Source organism: Haliotis asinina, chromosome 1 (assembly GCF_037392515.1).
Source record: "Haliotis asinina isolate JCU_RB_2024 chromosome 1, JCU_Hal_asi_v2, whole genome shotgun sequence".
NCBI classification, from domain to species: domain Eukaryota; kingdom Metazoa; phylum Mollusca; class Gastropoda; order Lepetellida; family Haliotidae; genus Haliotis; species Haliotis asinina.
In genome coordinates, this window is record NC_090280.1 from 72,770,923 (window position 1) to 72,792,037 (window position 21,115).

At 43.4% G+C, this 21,115-nt stretch overlaps 2 protein-coding genes across 2 annotated transcripts in view; one reads left to right on the top strand and one right to left on the bottom strand.

Moving 5' to 3' along the window:
* The window catches only part of LOC137282327 (acetylcholine receptor subunit alpha-1-A-like), a 33,413-nt gene that overhangs the window by 2,713 nt on the left and 9,585 nt on the right, over positions 1-21,115 (bottom strand). The window lies entirely within an intron of this gene.
* Positions 349-1,655, top strand: LOC137274982 (acetylcholine receptor subunit alpha-1-A-like). The gene has a single exon (XM_067808147.1). The coding sequence runs from the start codon at positions 471-473 to the stop codon at positions 1,653-1,655; it is 1,185 nt and encodes a 394-aa protein (XP_067664248.1). The 5' UTR covers positions 349-470.

Here is a 21,115-nt window from a genome sequence, read left to right on the forward strand (position 1 = left end):
ATTCGCAGTGATCTATTATTTCACAGTATGAACGAGTGAGGCATCGATTGTTCACACTGAGAATGGGTCCCTGGTCCTTGTAATCTCTTTCATGCATAACGTCATAAAACAAAGATAACAACTTTATTGTTCCCTTACACAGGGACCACGTTCCAGGACAATGGCTGCACATCTCGGGGGTATTTCTTCACAGCCCATATATGGTTGGTTCTGCGTTATGTTTTGAAACTGTTAACTCAAACGGGATTTTACTGAGTGTTGGTGAATAACACCACAGTTACTTTGTGGAACCATGGACAACTTCAGAAGCTGTCGTTGCCCCAAAGCTCGCTTGTGTGGATATTTCCACATTGCGGAGTGATACAGATCATTTCGGTTGCCTATTTCGTTTCTGTCTGGGTGTAGTCTCACGTCTGGAATTGACTTACGTCAGATTTCTAGAGGGTACCACGGGTATGATCAGATGAAGGATGTGGTGTGTTTGTCTAATGCTGATGCTGACACTTAGTGTATGTAATGGAGCATCCATTCACGATGCGAGACGTTTAAAAAGTTACCTGTTCTCAAACTACACATCCGAACACAGACCACTGAACAACCAGAGCGAAACAGTCAAGGTGTCTGCAATTGTGTACCTGTTAGACATAACTGACTTTGACGATGTGAAACAACAGTTCATATGTAATGCTATATTCTACATCAAATGGAAGGATGAATTCTTGGTCTGGGATACTGAGGACTTTGGTGGTATCAAACATTTCACATTCAACAATGGCTACAATGCATGGTTTCCAAGTATAACGGTGACCAACACACTCGAAAAGCGAGACGTTTTCAAGGAAGATACTCAACGCATGACAGTTTACAATAACGGGGCCGTGTTGTGGTTACCATCCGCCATCTTGAAGACATCTTGTCCACTCAGTATCCACGCTTTCCCCTTTGACATCCAGGAATGTTCCATATACCTCATGGCCGTGCATTACACGGTCGAAGAGGTGGAACTTGTGACTGGAAGTGATAAAGTCTTCGTTGATCGATTTCAAAGAAGCGATCAGTGGGAATTACTGGACACCAGTTTATCATCAATCAGGACTGGTGATGTGGACAAGTGGCACATTACACTCACCTTTCAGCGTCGACCGCTGTTCTACATCCTCAACGTCCTCATCCCCATCGTCATCCTGTCCATTCTCAACGTTGCCGTCTTTGCTGTTCCTATTGAATCTGGTGAAAAACTCTCCTTTGCCGTAACAGTGCTTTTGTCTCTTGTAGTCTTCATGACGTTTGCAAGTGAACTCATCCCGAAGACGTCGACAGGGATATCCATGTTGACGCAGTATCTAACAACGGTGACAGCTTCTAGTGCCATCAACGTCATACTGACCATCATTGTTCTGATCCTGCACAACAGAGAGAATACTGAAGACATTCCAAAGTTTTTTCAGAGACTTGTTTCCTTAGTTCGTAAGGTATCATGCAGGAAGATTTATGTCTTGGACGCCACGTCCACAGGAAGGTCGGTGGAATGGAAGGATGTTGCTGATGCACTAGAGTATTTCTTCCTAAGAGTCCTCATGATCTTTGTAATTGTCTACACGTCCGGATTCTTTGTCAACCTTTTTTCGAGAGTGAATGTCCCCAATGCTAATTAGGGTTACAGCGAAATGCCCTAAATTTTCCAAATTGAGTAATTATACTGGAGCGATGTAGGTTATGATAATAGTTGTATGATGATGGAAATACAACAGAAGATGGGACCTTTGGATTAGCACCGTGTCCATTTGTGTAACATCGGTTCACTCGATGAAGCCGACGACTGTAAGTCTCCCAACGGCGGTATCAGGAAATCTGTGCTCCTTTTGGTGCGCATGGATTAGTTCAAACTGTCGGCAGCCCGTGACGTTACTGCACACGTTTCTGGCTTCGGATCAGTGAACCTGTTGACCAAAATAATGACTCAGAGAATAACTAGATCGTCCTTGAAAGCGTCAAAGTCAGGAATGACACCCTCTGCATGTCTGTTGCACTACAATGTGTGGCGCATTTAAACGATGTGTTTCTGTGTTCCGTTTTTCAGATACTAACATGCTTGACACGCCTACATCGCTACAAATATTTGTATCAGATCTATATCAAGATATTTTCCTGCTTGAGTATACCCTTCTACTATTCCTGGTGTCGTCCGTTGGAGACCCACAGACATGAGACATTGTCTTGCTTGACACTCCATGGTGAGTAGGGAGCTAGGAGAGTGGGTCATATACATTTCTACCATGCCACACAAATACTTGTATACTGTTGAAAAATAGTAAATGCTGGTACTGGCTTAATTAGTGGTTCAGGATTCAAGGCATCAAGGTGTCACACACACATACACTCTCACTCAAGAGCACATGTTGTCCACCTCACATGGCATCAGGTATAAAAGTTGGATTCAAGGGTGGAAGGTAATACTCCTTACAGTTACTGGGTGGATTATGAAAGGGTATCATGGAGCGGAATCGGATTCATAAATTACTTCTCTTTAACAGCAGTTGCGTTTAAATGAAATAAATGTTTATATTAATGATGTCTTGAAAACGTCTTTAAATTCTCCAAATCCAAAACTAGGTGTATACATTTCTGTCGTACATATAAACCTCATAACTACCCAGAACTGTTTTTAAATGGCCTTCTCATCAACGTTGTCAAGGAGGCCTAGTTTTGGGATCTGATTTTTTACTCCCATTTAACTTTTCTTCTGCATATAAAATACCTCAGAAATAAATGTCTGGATGCACTTGAGTTGTTGACTGTCGTTAGTATTTCAAAATGGTGAGGGGACCAAACTACCCTCCTGCACTTATACAGATCACTCATCCGTTCACAAATAGATTACGGCTACATAGTGTATGGTGGAGCCTGTAAAAGCAACCTAAAAGTCTTGATTTCTGTCCACAACCAATGTCTGAGGCATTGTTTTGAGGTCTTTTAGAACTCTTGTAAACAGTTTGAAGCAGCTGATAATCCCTACATCCCATCCGACGGTGCATAACGTATTTACACATGGGAAGATGGTGGCACAGTCATTATACGCAGAACAATATCTTACAGATAACTAGACAATTGCATTATTTTCACAGCAGAAACAAACACCAAGCACACAGTACATGAAACACTGGGAACAAGCAGGGTCTAAGTTAACGTTCATCACGAAACCGCACGTGCATTATTGAACTGTTCCAACTGTGGTACTTACCCCCTTGTAATGCAAACTAATAACAGCGATTTGAAACTACTCGTATGCTCGTTTTGTAAACAACCTTTATCCTCAGCTGAATAAAATTCGGAGATTTAAATGTTCGTTTGGAAAGGTAAAATTATGAGGATTTGCATTCTTAATTTCACTTTATTCGATTTACTGTTTTCGTTTTAAGTGAAATTAATCTGTACGTTTTCACTGCAAACAAACTATAATAGAAATTGTTGAATTATATAATGATCTTGCTACTGGCCAATACGACATCGTCCTTCGCGGTTTCCCAGCCGCGTTGCCATGTATTTACGATAACACAATGACAAATTTGCTGCTTATGTAGCACTCTACAAATCTGTGACACCACCTACTTATTCCATGATTACAAGGTTATCATTACATCGTACATCTGTGATCTGATGCAAAAGAATTGGAAAACCCAGGTTGGTATCAGTTAATCACATGAAATGAAACCAACCATGAGTTGGGTTTAACAGATAATAACAGGGATATTTATAAAGCGCCAGTGTCCACCCACGAATGCAGGCTCATGGCGCTGGGAAACTTAAGTACGAAGAGAAAAGAGTCACTGGAAGGCTTTAGTGAAGAAAAAAGTCGTAAGATTTTTCTTGAAAGAATCTGTACTTTCAGAAAGTGTTATGTGGAGTGGCAAAGAGTTCCATAGGAGTGGAGCAACGTGTTGGAAACTTTTCTTTCTGAAGGAAGAGAGGGGAGCTGGGGAACTATCAATAGATGCTGATTCTGGAACGAATCTAGGTTAACAGGGATGATAGATATGAAGGCGCAAGATTGTTTTGACACTTGTAGACGATGCACAGGACTTTGAACTCTATCCGGTATGGAACAGGGAGCCAATGCAAAGATTTTAGCACAAGAGATATGTGCTCATATTTAGAAGATAAAGAAATGATTCTGACTGCGGTATTCTGAACCTTCCGGAGTCTTCGTGTGTGTTCTTTAGAGAGACCCATGAGGAAGCTATTGCAATAGTCAAGGCGGGAAATAACGAGACATCTAACTAGAGTATGTGCACTTTTCATGGTGATATACTTCCTGATTGTTCCGATTGTACGGTGATGTTGGTAGCAGATCTTACACAGATGTTCAACTTGTGAGGACATGGATAGATCCGATTGCAGCTGCACTCAGAGATTCTTGACCTGTGTTGAGGGAGAAATACAAGCAGAGGCAATCTTCACTTGTTCCACCTTTGCCTTGTCAATGTGTTGCTGTCTTCCCGCTAGCAATGCTTCGGTTTTCTCGTCATTTAGTTATAGTTTCCTTTCAGTCATCCACGATTTTACTTCAGATGTGCATGTTTCAGTCTGCTGAAGGGTACTAGGTAAGGAATCTGAATTGAACTTATTCATCAGTTCCACATCATCAGCATATGAGAAGTGAGGAGTGCCAAACTTATCAGTGACGTTTTTTAGATGATTGACATAGATAAGAAACAAAACAGGGCCCAGTACGGAACCTTGCGGCATACCACAAGAGAGCACAAGGTTTGGGTTGTCAGTTCAGATTTGAGTAGGTTATTATGTGACGATTTCGCATTGATCATTCGAGCTATACCCACAAACGCTTATTAAAAGATGCTCCGTTTTGTATCTCTTGTGAAGAAAGAATCCTGCTTGACTGTATTGATTTTTCCATCACCTTTAGTTTCTTAACAATGAAGTTTGTACATTGTACTGTCGGCTATAATTATACTATTTTCGATTTACATACTAGCTGTGTATTCATACATTATGTGATGTTCTAGTTGACTTTACTGCCCTTCGATGAGAGGTTATTTATGATGTGCGTGTGTTTATCGTTGATCTAAAACTTGTTTTAGTTAAGATGTGGCTGAAATATTGCCGTGTGAGTGTAAATCTGAACTCACTAACTCGCTCACACACGCACTCACACACTCGCTCACTCACTCATACTGAGGACTCGTGAATATTCGGGGTAAAATAGGTCTTCAGCACACCCATGCTTCCCAGAAAAGCCTACTATGCTTGTCGGAAGGGGCGGATAACGGGATCGGGTGGTCAGGCTAACTGATTCTGTTGAAACGTGTCATCGGTTCACCATTGCGCGGACCGTTGCTCATGTTGTTGATCACTGGATTGTTTGGTCCAGACTTGATTATTTACAGACCACCCCCATATAGCTGAAATATTACTGAGTGCGGCGTAAGACTAAACTCACCCACTCACAGTCTCCAGTCCAATGTGGCATACGTCCGCATGTACACTGTCCAGAACCAATCGATACCCCTCCATTTCAACACGTTATGTATGACATGTGTTCACCATCGTACAAGTCTGACGGTGTATTTGTAGTAGATGACAACGTAATGGAATATTTGTAAAATAGATATGTATTTTCAGCCCGCTTATGGGGTTCTGTTTACAATTCAATCACCGCTGATTGATTCACATTTGGAACACAACAAGGTTTAAAATGTTAGTCATTGATTTTTGTGGTAGAAGAACGCTCACGCGTTACTCAGTTAGAGGCGAGTTATTTACAATTCAGACTGGGTATCATTACTCTTTGAAAGTGACTTTTAAACACCATACCGAAACATGATTCTCATTTACCTATTCAGACAATGACCTACTTTTCAGCCGATCAGAATTTTCTCGTGTGAAAATAGACACCACAAACAACTCTAGTTAAACTGAATTCAGATTCCTTGTTTCATAAGAACATGGTATTGACAAATTAATTCTTATTCTAAATTTTAATAACAGCGTATTTCTATATTGTATGTCAAGGTTCGGACAGCATACCTCAAGAATGGAATCACAGACTGCCCCTGTTTGATAAGGTCGTGAAATGATTCACATTGCATCTGGCTCACTGGTTAAATGTGTTATGTGTTTTTGCGCTTATTCAGTGTAGTTCTGGACGCCCAATGAGGTTGATGTAACATCAGTTCCGTAGCAGACCGCCAAACGTTTCTAGCGGAAGAGCCTCGTTTGAGATTTCCACGATTTCCAGGTTTCCGTTGTCAGAGCTCGCTGCACGACAGAGCACGGTGTACGTGCAAGGATTAGAAGGTGCGTAGTATTGCAATATACAAGTGCTTAGACTTATCAAATCATACTGATTAATATTTATGCATCCATTTTAATGACTTAGTGCGATAACAAGTTCATAAATTTAGACTAAGTTGCGCAATAAGACGGAACCCAGTAAACAGGAAACGAGACTGTTCTGTAATCAATGTTGATATTCAGGTACACACTAAACAAAGCATACGGCTGATGGTGCAAAGTACGATCCATACTCGTTCCATACTCGTTCCATACTCGTTCGTCTCCGAACGCCCATATTAATCAGCAAGGTGATATCGTTTTACACAGAACCCGAACATATACGACCCATCGCCCATCACAAATTTAGCCTCACTTCAATGCATATGCATATACATAGGTTTACATGGAAAATGAATTTCTCCACTAACGTGGGAAACCAGCTGGAAACGTTATGCAGATGAATTGCACGAGGATCATGCATCAAATTGCAAATATCGTGCATGTGAACAGCTACGTTTCGGTCTAATATTTTGTTAACGATTTGCCAATTTCCACTGATTTTCATCATTTACGTACCTCGTACTTCATAAGTTCATGTGTAAACAGTACCTTCAAACAGACTGGAATATTTAGCAAACATTAGTTTAAAACTCTTCTTTGAAGTAAGTGGCCACATTTACACTAGTCTAAACTTACGTGTGCATTTTAGTGACGATTTTGTTGGAAACTGTCCTTGGTGTAGTGTTAAGAAAATGCAACAAAAGTGGTGTGTAAGATGGTCGTTTTGTACATGACATTTCTTCGTGTCCAAAATCGGTTGAATATAATTACATTCAATCTGTTGAATGTAATTTAGTCAGCAGCCCTGTCACAGAGACTGAATGGATATTTAATTCCAAGGGCTATTGACAATAACTAACTATAAATCCCAGTAGTATTACGTCACATCAAAATGACGTAAAAACTCCGGTAATGTCATCTCACCAAAAGATTTTTCTCTGCAGTAGTATTGGCAATAACGGTTCTGGGCATGTTATAACAAAAACTGCAACACAGCAGAAAGGCACCAACTTTGTTTGGCAAAAACGGCACAGTATTGCCGTGTCTGATTTCCTGGCTAAATCTTCACCATATATAATAGAACATAGTATGATTCTTTTCACTTTATGGAATAATCACTATTGGAAGCTGTGGAAATGTTGATATCAGATATGTCAGGAGCCCTTCCTTCGTCCTCAACATCCGCCTCTTCCTTGTGGGTCTGTCGTTGCTCAGCTGGTAAGGTGCTGCCCCATGCCATGCTTGAAAATTCACAACTACCACATTCACTTCATCCGCATCCACATTCGTCACAGGATACGGCATGTTAGTTCCTTCTGACGGTCTTCTCGCACACAGCCCGGTGGTGAGGCATTGTGATAAATGGTATATAATTGGTACATTTGTGCGTTTTAAGTACAGTTTTATTTCAACTAAGTAAATGTACTTGAAACATCGAAGGGTGCGATGTTTTCACGCTAATTTGGAATGCCTTTCTAATCACTACATCTAAATTGACCAGAAACTGTGGGCAGTGCAGAAGTATTTATCATCCAAACATTCTGCCATCCGATTATCAGCAAATGACAATCTAGTTTTCAGTTTTCTCCATTAGATTTTAGTTGGTTCCGTTTCGAGGTTCCGTTATGTCCAAATGGTGCCCTTTTGCTGTGGTGACGTTTTAGCCTGAACCCGTCGTGGCCCACTCCCTTACAAAGCCCTTCTGGCCCAATTCTGCCCAATCAGCCACCACAATTATTGGGGCTACCACCCTTTTGACTACATTTTTCCCCCTTTCTCCGTATGCACACAAATGTAACAGCATATGGCAACATACAGAATACGGCAATGAACAACTTAGGACAATGTACAACATATAAAGGGGCTATGTAGGGGAGTGCTCCGGAACTGTCATTACCTATAGTACTATACTACTGCAATATGGACTAACAGGATGAGGGTCTGCAGATATGCCAGAAGCAAAACGCGCAGGTCGCTGGGCAGAAGTACCAATGTATTTAATCAACCCACACAACACCACCTGAGTAAATAATTGACGAGTTTGTGACATCCAGAGAATCCATATTACATAGAAATGTTTGCAATCAATTATAAACATACAAGTACCTATATGTGAAGAACATTACATGAACATGATACAGATTCGTTACCAAGGACAAAACCTGGACAAGCATTTGTTGTGCAGTGGCAATGACTTGAGGTTAGGGTGTTCTGCCTTGAGGTTAGGGTGTTCTGCCTATCAGTGAGCAGATATTTTGTTCCTATCACGACCATCCTCGAGGTCAAACTCGTTCTTTACATCCTCTCTTGAAACAGTAGTATTAATGGGGGTGTTCATGGAACGCCGTGGGTTATTTTTTCCAATAAAATAATGCTACAGTCAGTTTTCTCTCGTCTGTATTCTTACCTGGATGATAGCAGTGTGATATGCATCTAATTTCATACTAAGGCACACACTCCTTCCATTGTGGATTCACTGTCAAGTGGGTGAGTATATAAGCGTTGGACCTCACAGAAAAGAGAAGAAAGTCTCACCCTTAACTAGCTGGGGCGCGCCGTGGCACAAACACAATGACCAACACCACCATCAACACCAACAGGATGTGATGTCACGATGTTTCCAGTAAAGAAAAGAAGATTTCAAATGTTTGTCAACGTTAATGTTTTATTGTTATAACCTCGCTATTTCACAGCTGGTTCGTGTACATGAAATGATTACACAGCGCAAACGCATCTTCGGTCATCGGTTGCCAATTGCACAGATCAATGTTGTTGATCACTGGATTGTCTGGTCCAGACTCGATTATTTACAGACCGCCGCCTTAGAGCTGGAATATTGCTGAGTGCGGCGTAAAACTAAACTCACTCACTCTTGTATCCAGAAAAACAGAGTGAAGTCGTACCCGAATAGCTTTGGAATATTTGATGCTACTTTTCTCATATTTATCAGCCTCCAAGAAATATAGTACAGTATACCCGTGCTATAATGGTACGACGAGAAAATAATAATTTGTCTACGAGAAAATATGGCATTATATCCAGGTGGCATTATAACCATTTAGGGCAGTTAGAGGACCTGTAGAATCAACAATCTGATTCATCTGCATAATCGAACTGTAAGTGTTGATTTCTGGAATCTACAAAACTGGGGATCGAGGTGTGTGGTCATGTATGATAAATCACGCTTTCTCCTTCAGTGCTGCGAAGTAAGCGTACGTCTGTCGATGTCTAAATCTTAGTTTTGCCCGAACTGTGTCGCCCAGGATAACGGATGTGGTGAAAGAAGTGTCATGATATGGGAAGAGATATCCCACACGCAACAACAAAACTGACTTTGTGGGCCTTCTGGGCAATTCAGCTGCTATTCGGCACAGATAGAAAATTTTAAGGATTCATATGGTTCCTATCACTGATTGCCAAAGGTCGTTATTCCAGCAAGATGATACCACACCTCACACAGTACATGTCATTATTCAATATCTTAAGAATGAGATATTTGAGCACTTCCATGGTCTTCCAACCTCAGCTCCATCGACTATTTGAGTAGTATAGGGAATGACAGTCCGAAAACACTTTTCAAAAACCCCTCTAAAAAGCCTCATTTACTAAATGAGGCTTTGGTGGGACCATTAGCTCTTGCTATTATTACCCCTACTACAAAGCCACGCCATCACGTTTACCGTGACTTGGCAGGCGGTAACACTGTGCCGTACGGTACGATCAATAATTCTTCTCTTACAAACCCCCTACCCGGCCCATCCCTCAAGTAGTACATATCCACTTTATCTATGTTGTAAGTTTTGACCGACCATATAGGATCGGTGGCTCGCTTACGGCTATGTTATGTTTATATTTAGGAAACAGTTTAATGTGAACCGCCTACGATCTCTTTGGTGTTCATAATAAAGGCTTGCTGGGCTTTTTGTATTCCCTGTGCTATGTACTTTTTTTTCTCGTCCTCGCTGATAGCAGACTTACGAGACTTGGATCGAATATCTTGTTTCATTCCGTTATATTTTTTGAGTTCAGAGAGGATTGAACTAAACTCCTCTTCTGAGATCTTACTGTCAGAGAGTGCCGTGGAAATTCGCTCACTCACTGTGTTGAGTTTTGCTTCAGCCAGAACCCTGATCTCGTCGTGTTTCAATGCCTTACGATTAAGTCTGCGTGATACTAACTTAAGCGCCAACCCTACCAACCCTGTCACCCCAGCCGTTATTTCAATACCTAGCACTATAGGTGCAGCCACGATGGTGGTTAACAACCCAACACCTGCCGCCCCTAGTCCCATGCTGGTTGCCATAAGGGTAGTGTCAGCCCCGTCCACGATATTGAAAGCTCTATTGTACTTCTTACATAGTGCTTTCCGCGTGTCACGGTCTTGTTCTAGTTGGCGTTTCACATCACATAACTGCCTCAAGCGGAACCCATCTACGGTTTCTAACGTCTTAGCTACTTCCTCTACGACTGGGTACAGACCCATCCTATAATATATATTTTGAAAGATATTTTAATTGGGGTTCAGTTAAAAATCTATCAATGTATTTGAAGCCTATAAGTTCTATACTACTAGTCAGGGCAATAGGTGAGAGGCTAATAAAATATCCTATGCTAATAAAAACCTCATTGGGGTTTATTAAGTGGTTTATAGGACCCGTGGTATCCTGTTGTATAATAATACAACAATATTTGTCTCTGTAATCCCAGCGTATTGACACCCCGGGTAAAATTTGGTGTGCTATTCGGGGGTCTCTATCGAATGAATACTTAAGGAAGACTTCTATGATGAGTGTGAAAGGGGGGGTTATTATTTCAGGATTACTAAATGTTAATTCATTTTCGTAGTAAGTTGATAACCCTTTTTTGTCGTGACTATAAGATTGTCTGTGTGATAATCCCCTCTCCGGAATGAAATCCCCGGCCCAGATACCGTTGTTCCTAATCTTAGTGACCCAATTATTTTCGTCTATTGTGATATAAGGTGAGGTGGGTGTTAAGTTGATAAGCCATTTAGGTTTTTTAAAATCTGGTAACGGCACCGGTCTGTACATGTTGTCTTTGAAGTGTAGGATGTAGAATTCATCTTCCTCACCAGGCTGATCGAATCCATCTGTATCTCCCAGGTCGTTAAGTGTAGTGTTGGGATGATGATTAGTCATTATTATACTATTATGATATAATTTCCAACTGGTTTTCTGATAATAATTCAGGGGTTAACTTTATACCCATGAAGTGTATGTTGTCAGGCAGGAAGATATTGATTAATGATATCTTGTTTTCTACGATCACGTTGACCCCCTGCAGACTGGTCTTGGAGTCGACACCCACCCGCACGTAAACGTTGCAAACTTGAAACTGGTGTCGTTTCACCCACCCGAGTTTGATCCCCTTCACGATCTCGATATCATTCCCCGATGGTTCCCCTAGGTAGACTTTGATGAACAGTGTTGAGTTTGCCGGTAGACTCTCTAGTATCTTAACCACGCCTTCGAATTCAGACACCAACTGCAATTTCACGTTTTGCATGGCCGGTTTACTTGATAGCATGTGGGCTGCTATAGTGTTGACTGGGCTGACGACTATGCTACGTCTCTGAGTTGGGATGTAAGCCACAAGCAGGGTTCCATTGTTCACGACTTTGTTTAGGTGGTTGTCTTTGTTATCCGTGAACACGTAAGGGGAGACGAGTCTAATATTGAGAAACCATTTGTTATCGGGTAACAACACCCACTTGTCATCTTCGGTGAAGACGAGCATATATGGTTTGTTTTTGACGACGGTAGTGCTCTCAACATCGTCTAAGTCGAACAGTTTACCTCCGAATGATGGGTATATTCTCCAGTTGTCATCACCGGTGTTGACGAGGGCGTACTTAGTGTTGGCTGTTGCCCCTGTGGTATCTATCATATCACTTAGGGCTCCACCGGAGGGGATTTCAACGCGTTTGTAAATGTTGTTTTTTAGTTGTAAGGCGTACGATTTACCATCTACTCCGGGGGCGTCGAAACCGCGTGTGTCTCCGAGGTCGGAGATCCCGATATTGACGCATTTTTTCACTCCGGGCCCTTGTGCGCTGGTCATGTTACGTGAAGCGTTAAGCTGAGGTATCCTATATTTACAGGATTATGATTTATATCTAACACCGATATTGTCAGCTCAGGTATGTTGCCCTGGGTTAATCTCTTATACTGCCGTGGTGAAAATGACTCGGTTCTACCGTCGTTGAATTTCTCAGTTTTCACCGGCACTGCTCTCAGTATAGTGGAAGGGTGTCCTCCTTGAATGTTATACGTTGTGCTCACCTGACCGAGATGAATGTATAGCTCTCGGTACGGTACTAGGTCGGGTAACTTCGTGCCTGTGACGGTTGTTGTTGGTTTTATCTCGTCAGGAGACATACCGAGTATCCTCGCTAATGGTCGGCCTAGCCTCAATGAGGTTCTTCCGTTGTTGATTAACACCACTGTGCCGTTTGAGTCGTTCATCTTGAGTTCGGCTCCCAGGGGTTTGAAGACCTCGTCGTTTAGCGAGCACACGCTGTAGTAGCCGTCAGTTATTTGACTGCGAGTTCCACTGACGAACAGCTTATTGTTGCTGATATTGATGTTAGTCCATTGCGGTAGGTAGGTGATATCGCAGAGTGCGACTTCGAGTTGACCTGACGTGTTATCGATCGCGTGCGTCAGCTGAACGGCCTCACCGCTCGTTATTCCAGGAAGTGTTATGTACATATTACATATATATTTATTATATAATAGTTTTAAAATGTATTCCCCTGGTGTGTTGTACCCTAAACTGGACGTAGATTTCTCCACCATGAAGATCGTGGTTGCTCCTGGGTTGTATTTCAATGCCAAGTTTATAGATATGCCTGATAAGTATAAGCTTTCGGTGACTAACATTGAGGCAGTCCACGCTTGGTTCAACAACCCTATGCAGTTCTGGCAGAACCAATTCAACTTTGCCGTGTGGTGCGCTACAACGGGGTGTGGTGTGACATTGACCGACACTCGGCGTGGGCCGCTGAGTCAGTCTGTGTTCAAGTTCCACGTGTACTACCAGGTTAGACGTATCCTTAAAGAGATCAGCGCCCCCCTCCCACAGGACAAAGCGTGGGACGCAACAAACAACCCGTACGATAGACGGGCCTACGAACGTATTTGCAACGAATTCGAAATAAACCCGAAGACGGATTGGCGTTTGCCGGGGCTGAACCACGGGTTGGGTATTCCTTACGCTCATGGGCTCTCACCAAAGGCATTTGACAAACATATACTAATAAAATTTATGCAACGAAAAATGTTTAGTACGGAACGTTTTTCCCATGCATTAGCTGATCTTGTTCCTAAACCTAACAAATCTGGACCAAAACCAGTGAAAGATGCCAGTGATGATTTACTGACACTAGGTATACTTAGGCAGGACTTTGCTTTGTCGAGTAATGAATGGAGGGATGATCGTATGGATTTTAAAAAAGGTGGTGTTGGTTTCACAATCCAGAAAGTGGAGCAGTCAACCACAGACGGGTGGAAAATGTTCATGCTGGACACGTCGAAAGGATTCACTCGTGCAGGGGTAGTTAGGTTGAACGACTCGATTCGAACGTACGTGTGGGCGCTGTTGGGTGCGCAGTCGATGACGCGTTCCAACATCATCGGTAAGGGAACTGCTTACGACGCTCAGACACAATTCGTTTCCAACGTTGAGGATGCTATCAATTCTCCAGTTGATCTCCCGCGGGCTATCGAACGCTACCAAAACGTGTTAGAATACGCCAGGTCGAAAGTCGACTACGTGTTCGGCGTGGGGTTGTACATGGCTCCGAGTGATATGCAAATGAGAGTAAAAAAAGTGGTGGGTTATAACAACGAAATAGTCATAGCCACGAAGGATCAAAAGTTGGGTATCAACCCCGATATTAACACCCCACATATCCCACACATCCAACCACGTGAAAAGGGTATAGTTGCGTCGCCCCCGGAGCCTAAAGTTCATGTGGAGGTACCCCCGGGGGTTTCCACCACCTATCAGCAGCATATTGATAATAAAACAGCCTTAGTGGTTGGTGGGGTAACTTTGGGACTTATTTGGTTAAAGATTTCTTAGCCGCTACGTACACCAGACCCGCCACGGCGACGATGGCTGCCCACAGGTTTTGACTGAGCCACATGGCAGTTTTAGATAGAGCGCTTAACAACCACGAGACGATGCTACCCAGGATGCCGGGAAGGGCTTCGGCGGCTTTACCAGCCAGTTTAGCTAGGCCTTCCCCGAGTTTTTTGATCCAGTCTTTAACACCACCACCACTTGGAGTTCCCCCGCCGGCACTTGGGGGTGTGGGGGTTCCTCCCACCAGTGACACCACCAAGGTTGATATAATAAAACCCAATGCAGTTAGAATGCTGGCGATGGTGATCCCTTGCTCCCGGAACAATATCCGAATCCTGTTGGCTAAAGTTGTATCTTCGTTCAGTATTCTATCGATTGTTTCCCGAATGCGACTGATCTGGGATCGAAGATGTTCACGATTCGAGGAAGCGGCTTCCAATCGTGTACGTTTCTCGTCTTCTAAATCGCGTAGTCGTTCATTGATACGACGCTTCATATCATCGTCGTCAGTTTCGGTGAGTTTGGTTTTTTCCCTAGCGATGTGCTCGTCGATTTCGTTCAGTTTCCCCATGTTGTTCACGAGTTCTCCACGCACGCGTTTCACGGCTTCGTCTAAACCGCGCAGTTCCCTTACCGGAAAGTCAAATCCCGGTAACGGTTTGTCCCAGTAGGTGCTCAACAGTTTTTCTATGCTGTCCGAGGCTTCTGTAGCACGCTCTGGCGTCATTTCATCTATAGTGGTGAGGTGGGATCTGGTAGCTTGCAGATCTTCTTTAACGGTCTTAGGTATTGCACCACCGTAATCACGCATGTTTAGATGTTCACGGATAAATTCAGCACCACCATTGCGGCTGGCTAGAGTTGACAAGGCCAGTGGTTTTTTAGTGATCTTGTTAAAGAGGTCAACCTTTGGGGCAGACTTGAGACGTAGAACACCCTTTGTATCAATAAAAAAATCCTTATGGTATCGACCCTGGGGTTCAACGTAGTTTTTATCACTTTTTAAACTTTCGTAATAATCATTTACCGTTGTTTCTAAAAGTTGTTGGCTCAATGGCAAACTAGTAAATGAGGTCTCCTGCTCATCATTGAATGCCTGGGCACTATCGTCCCACATATCATCCATAGGTATGTCTTCATCCATTAGTATTAAAAATATATTTCTTTTATATAACAATGTACGGCAGAAAATTAGATCCTTTCAGAAAATTGAGAGAGCCATTAGGTGCCAGAGCCGTGCGACAGTCGGTGACCATCACCAACAACCCCAGCAAGATAGACCAGAATCAAACTCTGCTGGTTAGATTTCCAAACCTTGGTGAGAATGACCTCATTGTACCAGGCACTGTTCGACTGGCGTTCAATATCACGTTGACCTCCGACAACGACAAACGCGAGCTAGTGCGGAACGTGGGTCGAGCTATCATCAAGAAAACGACCGTCAAGATCAGCGGTAACGAGGTGCTGAGCATCGACGACAGCGACGTGTTTCACTGCTACAAGGATCTCTGGAAAAGCGAGAGAGAACGAGTCAATGATGTGTACCAGGGTATCAGCAAATCAACCCGGGCGCGCATAGGATACGTCTTCACGCAAGACCAGCAAGACAAGCTATCGGACGGTGAAAAGGCCATCGCTCTAGCATACGGGAATCGATTCTGCGTGCCGCTCGACTTCGAGTTGCTCACGGGACACGCGCCGTTTTACCAGGCCGCGCTGGGTGATAGGCTAGAATACGAGCTCACGTTTAACGACTATAGCAAAGTAGTGCGTACGCCGAACGGTGATGAGGCCAGTTATACCATAGACAACATCTCTCTGGAGTTCGACATGGTCACTAGCCCGGAGCTGGCCAGGCAGGTTCGAAACCAGTACTCTGGGAAGATGGCTATCCTGTACGATCGCGTACTGAGGCATAGATCAGTCGTGCGAGATAAGAGCGACACTGTGTGGAATATCAACCTAAACGTGCCGGCGCGATCGATGAAAGGTATCCTGGTCGTCCCCGTGGAGGATTACGATCCATTCCGGAGGGACAGCGAGAAGTTTTTCAACCCCGAGATTGAAAAGGTGGAAGTGACCATCGAGGGCGTGCCCAACCAGCTGTTCAGTCATGGTATGAGACCACACCAGCAGTGGGATGAGATAAAAAAGCTACCAGTGGGGGATTACATAACAAAGGACCTGGACCTCGGCTCCGTGCAGATCGGTGAATACCTGACCACCAAGTACGCCCTATGGTTGGACATGCGATCCACGGATGATGATAAACTGCACGGTAGCGGGCGTCGTATAGATAACGGTAGCGAAGGGATAACCATCCAGATTACTAAGAAGGCTCAAACCGCTGGTAAGTTGAAATTATATCTGTACGTTATTATGGACGCGCAACTTAATATAGACAATGGGAGATTCGTGCAAGCCATCTACTAGTGGGGGTCTCCCCCACCTACCCACTGACCCACACTGCGCTATCATATGCGGGCAGACTGGCTGTGGGAAGACCGTTTTCGTGTTGGATATGTTGGAGGGTTACTACAAGGATGTGTTCGATAACATCGTTATCATGTGCCCTACTCTGGGCATGAATAAAACATACGCGCGACCTTGGGTGATGACGGACCCGGACGTACACAAAATCGACCCTGGAACACGCCTGCAGGACTGGTTGAAAGCTCTTCACGAGAAATTTAAAGGGGAACCGACGCTGTTTATACTGGACGACTGCAGCGCTAATCGCGAGATAACAAAAAAGAGAGACATGCTATCGTACCTGGCCTTCTCCGGCCGGCATGCAAATCACAGCGTCTGGGTGCTAACGCAGAAGTTCAACTCGGTGTTGAAAGACCTCAGGGAGCAGACGCGATGGGTGGCCTTATTTCACTGCAAGGACAGGGATTCGTTCGAGGAGTGTTTGAGAGAGAACGATGTGATGAGTAAATTAGAACGGGAACGGGTAAAGAAACAGCTCGCTGAAACTAAACACGCTAAGCTCGTACTAAAGACCGACCAACCAGTAGCATATATAGTTTGCTAAGCAAAGCTAAGTAAAAGCTAAGCAAAGCTAAGCAAATGCTAAGCATAGCTATGATATTTGAAGTATTTGTCGTGTGCAACTTAACTTTCATTTCTCTGTGTTTTATTTGTATTGGGTATTATATAGTTAAAACTAAATCTTACTTGTTATATTATAAGATGGAGTGTGAGGAATTGCTCGAACAATTGTCGCCCGCAGGCCCCACTGATGACAAGCGAGAGAAACTGGTGGCGTTGGCTGTTGGCGGCAAAGCCAAACATTACTTTGGAGACTACACCCCGGATAAAATTCACAAAATGTCAGCCGAAGAAATCGATAAGCTGTACGCTAGATACGAGTCCCGGCTCGGAGCAGAAATGACAAAGACAATAGGATCGGCTATGACCCAGATATACACCGGTATTGTGTCACATTTCCTTCCCATTCCACCAGAGCGCCGACTTTACCTGTGGGAGGACCTCGAGAAAGACCCTTTTATCGAACACGCCGTGAGCTCTATCAGCTGCGGGCTGTACCACAAATATGGTATGTTGTTGGCTCCAGTGACGGCGGCGATTATCACGGCAAAACATTGTCAATTTGAGAGAAAGAATAATAATAATAGTATAGATGTCCGAGGTGACGGAACCAGTGAGTCCCGAGGTGACGGTGGAGACCCCAGTGGTGGTACCCCCCACACCCCAAACAGTGAGTCCCGAGGTGACGGTGGAGACAACTTCAACAGTAACCAGACAGAAGAATCCTAAGAGAGTAGCTGCCGGTAAAAAACGGTGGTGTAACCAACATAAAGTGACTAACCCAACCCGACTGTTGTTGGCTGTAGGCGTAACTGCTGCCGTGGTTATAACATGGTTATACACCTCCCACAGTGAGCCACAACCCAACAGTGAGAACAGTGGGGGTGTGGGGGTATCCCCCATGGTAGACCCGCATATCATGTTATAATTTAAAATATTTTATATCATATACATAATGTCTGAGGGGAAAACGTTCGTCAACGACGCATACCACGCCACAGTGGTAGCCAGTCTAGCAGTAGGGTACGCTCGGTTGACTAAAATGGTGCTTAAACAACCAACTATCAAGCTAGATTTCAACCTGCAGGATATGGGTATGCTCATAATGAACCTTGGTATGGCGATGGCCACAAAAGACATCCTAGTAAAACAAGGAATAATACCTGATAATATAATGAAATAAATATAGGGATGGCCACGATAGCTATGATGGTTGGTGGGGCGTTAGTGAATGCCCTGGCATTTTCCGGGAGTAATTTCCTCTTCTCGAAACTACGAGATGATCACGCGGCTGAAATACAGGAAGAAAGGAAGCGACACGATCTCGCTACTGAGAAATTACAAAGAGCACAGGCCGAGTACGTTAAAAAACGCCTCCAGAGGATCGATTTTATTAACGAACAACTCAAGCGTGAAAACCATGCCATTAAAACATTCTACGATGTCGATGAAGGAATGAAAGAATACTACCTACTAACTGGTAAACGATTGGAAGCGCTCAATAAACCCACACTCGCTCAGTACTACACACCATCCAAGGGACAAATGAATCGTGAACTGGGCTTCATAGTGTTTGGTATAGCAGCTACTGCGTTGGTTGCTAAGCAATTAAACTAAAATACCTATATAAGTAAACATGAGACCCGCTCCATACCGATGCGAATATATACTTATGGGGAAGACCGAGGCCTGTGGTAGGAAATGCAGGAATCAGGGGTTCTGTTGTTTCCATATGGGAAGTCCTAACTATACGTGTTCTGTGTGTGGTATCGGGGTTAAAGGGCACTACTGTTTATGTAAAGCTCACGGAGCGAACGTAGTCAGACATCAACTCATATACGAGAATAAAAAAGACTACATAAAAGAACGTAGGCGACTGCTCAAGATAAAATCCAATTAGAGATTGGTTCTCTTAGGTGTAAACATGTCTACTGTACATTCTTGAATATGGAAGCCTATCTTACGGTAAAACAATTAAAAGCTATAGCAAAACAGCTTGGATGCCGGCGTTATTCAAACCTGGGGAGAGCCGGGTTAATCGAATTGTTATCAAATAACCAAACACTGATCGATGCCTACATAGATTCACACAAGCTGTTGGAAGACTTACGAGAATTGTGGCCAACAAACCGAGTTTGGTTAATAAGTGATTACAAGAAATAAAATATTTTTTATCAAGAGTGGAGGAGTTACCTCCCCTTACTGTGAACCAATTAGACATTAGTTCTCTTAGGTGTAAACACAATGACTACTGTGCGCGAGCTCAAGAGGGTCGCAAAACAGAGAGGTGTTATCGGGTATTCTAGAATGCGGAAGCCAGCATTGTTGAGATTACTAGGTTTAGAAGTCCCTCCTACGGTAAAACAGTTAAAAGCTCAAGCGAAACAGCTTGGATACACGGGTTATTCAAAATTGGGGAAAGCCGGGTTAACCACATTGTTATCACATACCCCAGTAGCACGTCCAACTATAAAACAACTGAAAGCCGAGGCACACGATTTGGGTTTAGGCGGGTATTCTCGTATGAGAAAACCACAGCTTGTAGAATTATTACGACAGAATAGAGCTATTGACCTACAGTTTGTGCGCACTGAGCACGCCGTAGGCAATTATTTGAGAGGTTGGCGCATGCACATTGATAGAAACATAGACATTACAGATATTAAGCCTCTGATAGCTGATAAGGTCAACCAGGAACTAAATAATCTAGGAAGTATCAAGTTTCAGATCACAGTGAAAATGTCACTCGATAAACAGGTTGGGAGTACCACTGAGTATTTTCAACCTTACTTCCGAGGTAAACAAGAGGTCGCCACACATACAGAGACCATTGACACATCAATCGATACAAGTTTTCAGCAGATACGAGAATACCTAGAACGCTACACACACATGGGGTCCGGGTGGGCTGTAGATAAAATCGATAATGTCTATCTAGATATAGCTAAATACGTGCCGTTCAGAGGTGGGTCATACCTAGACTTGCCTCCCTACTATAAGAACAAACAAGCCATAGTAAACGTTAAGAATAGAGGAAACGATTGCCTGAGGTTATCTCTCAGGTCAGCCATATTTCCAGCTGCCACTAATCCGAACAGGCCTTCTAATTATCCACAGGACGATGGGCTCAACTGGGATGGTATAGATGAACCCACCCCAATATCCCAGATCACTAAAGTAGAAAAACAGAATAATCTGGCTATAAATGTTTTTGGCCACGAAGGTAATACAACAATAATACACAGGGTCAGCCCGGTGAAGGATTGTCAAGTTATTAATTTATTCATGATTCAAAAAGGTGAAAAGTATCACTACACGTGGATAAAACATCTCAGCCGGTTGTTACACGACCAGTCGAAACACGATGGGGAAAAACACTTTTGTGTACGATGCCTACACTGTTTCAGTCGGGCCGATTTATTAGAATCCCACCTGGAGGATTGCCAAGGTGTTGGGCAGACGGCCATACGAGTCGACATGCCTAAGGAAGGTGAAAATATCCTAAAATTCGACAATCACAAGAACCAAATGTCTGTGCCTTATATAATATACGCCGACTTCGAAGCCTTAGTGGTTGGGGAATCATCCACTAGTGGGA

Coding starts and splice junctions, on each gene's coding strand:
- LOC137274982 (XM_067808147.1), top strand. CDS start 471: ATGTGGTGTGTTTGTCTAATGCTGATGCTGACACTTAGTGTATGTAAT.